General features: G+C 46.9%; 1 protein-coding gene across 1 annotated transcript in view; it reads right to left on the bottom strand.

The window, feature by feature from the left end:
- DFFB (DNA fragmentation factor, 40kDa, beta polypeptide (caspase-activated DNase)) overlaps positions 1-418 on the bottom strand; it is a gene marked incomplete at its 5' end in the record, with an annotated part of 1,836 nt that extends 1,418 nt beyond the window's left edge. The window contains 2 exons of the mRNA XM_010139472.1: positions 6-179; positions 339-418. Of these exons, the coding sequence (XP_010137774.1) occupies positions 6-179; positions 339-418 (254 nt within the window). The remainder of the gene's footprint in view (positions 1-5; positions 180-338) is intronic.
- Between the last annotated feature and the right edge of the window lie 491 nt (positions 419-909).

Raw genomic sequence — 909 nt, 5'->3', positions numbered from 1 at the left:
CCGACCTGGCAGGGGAACCACCCCTCCGTGGTGCACAGGCGGGCCGCGTCCTCCTCCTCTCGTCTGTCAAAGTAGCATCCGTTGTATTTCACAGACTTCAGTTTATCTGACATCAGGTCAAGTATCCTTTTATAGGCACCTCTTGCTGCAGGATGAACGTTGGAAATAAAACTACTGACCTAGAGGGGGAAAAAGGCCAACACAATCACTCCTCGGTGCCTGTGGCAGCCCGGGACTCTTTTCTACAATCAGTGTGTTGCAGTGTAAAGGGATTTTATAGGTACGATGTCACAGAATTAACCTTACAGCAGTGCCCTTACTTCAACAGAAACTTTTACCTCTTTCAAGTAGCTTCGTATTCTGCTCTCACAACTGTACCGCATGTAGCTTGACTTGTTCTTAAAACGGGACTCAAGACCTGAAGGGAGTTAGACCAGGTGTACGTCAGTACTGCCAGCGCTGAGCTCCTGCCTGGCCGGGTGTTCACCCCGATTTTCACAAACTCACAATGCACAGAGGTTTCTTCTTTCCCATTTTTGTTTTACTGGTTCAAGGCTACCCTGCTCAGAGCACTTAAAAGGACCAAAAGAAGCATCAGCTGTGAGAGCACGGCTGGAGCTATTAAATGTTCCTCCTTACTGTGCAGACACAGAACACCAAGAAACCATGAAAAGAAATGTGGATTGCTGGGGAAGAACAGCAGCAATGACTTAGGAACGGGGAGCTTGCAAAGGAGGTATGAAAGAAGTATGAATGTTTGCTGGCTGAGAGGTGCGAGTTACCAACACGCTATTGGCAAATTGTTAGAAGATTGTAAATGCAGACCTGCGTTATTGGGGAAAAATGTATTCCAGAGCGATCCTGGATAGAGCAATAGGAAACTTTGTGGGTTCTAACCATTTTCTGATA

Source organism: Buceros rhinoceros, unplaced genomic scaffold (assembly GCF_000710305.1).
Source record: "Buceros rhinoceros silvestris isolate BGI_N320 unplaced genomic scaffold, ASM71030v1 scaffold30317, whole genome shotgun sequence".
Taxonomy (NCBI): Eukaryota; Metazoa; Chordata; class Aves; order Bucerotiformes; family Bucerotidae; genus Buceros; species Buceros rhinoceros.
The sequence above is the reverse complement of the archived record's forward strand: the minus strand, read 5'-3'. Positions and strand labels throughout refer to the sequence as shown.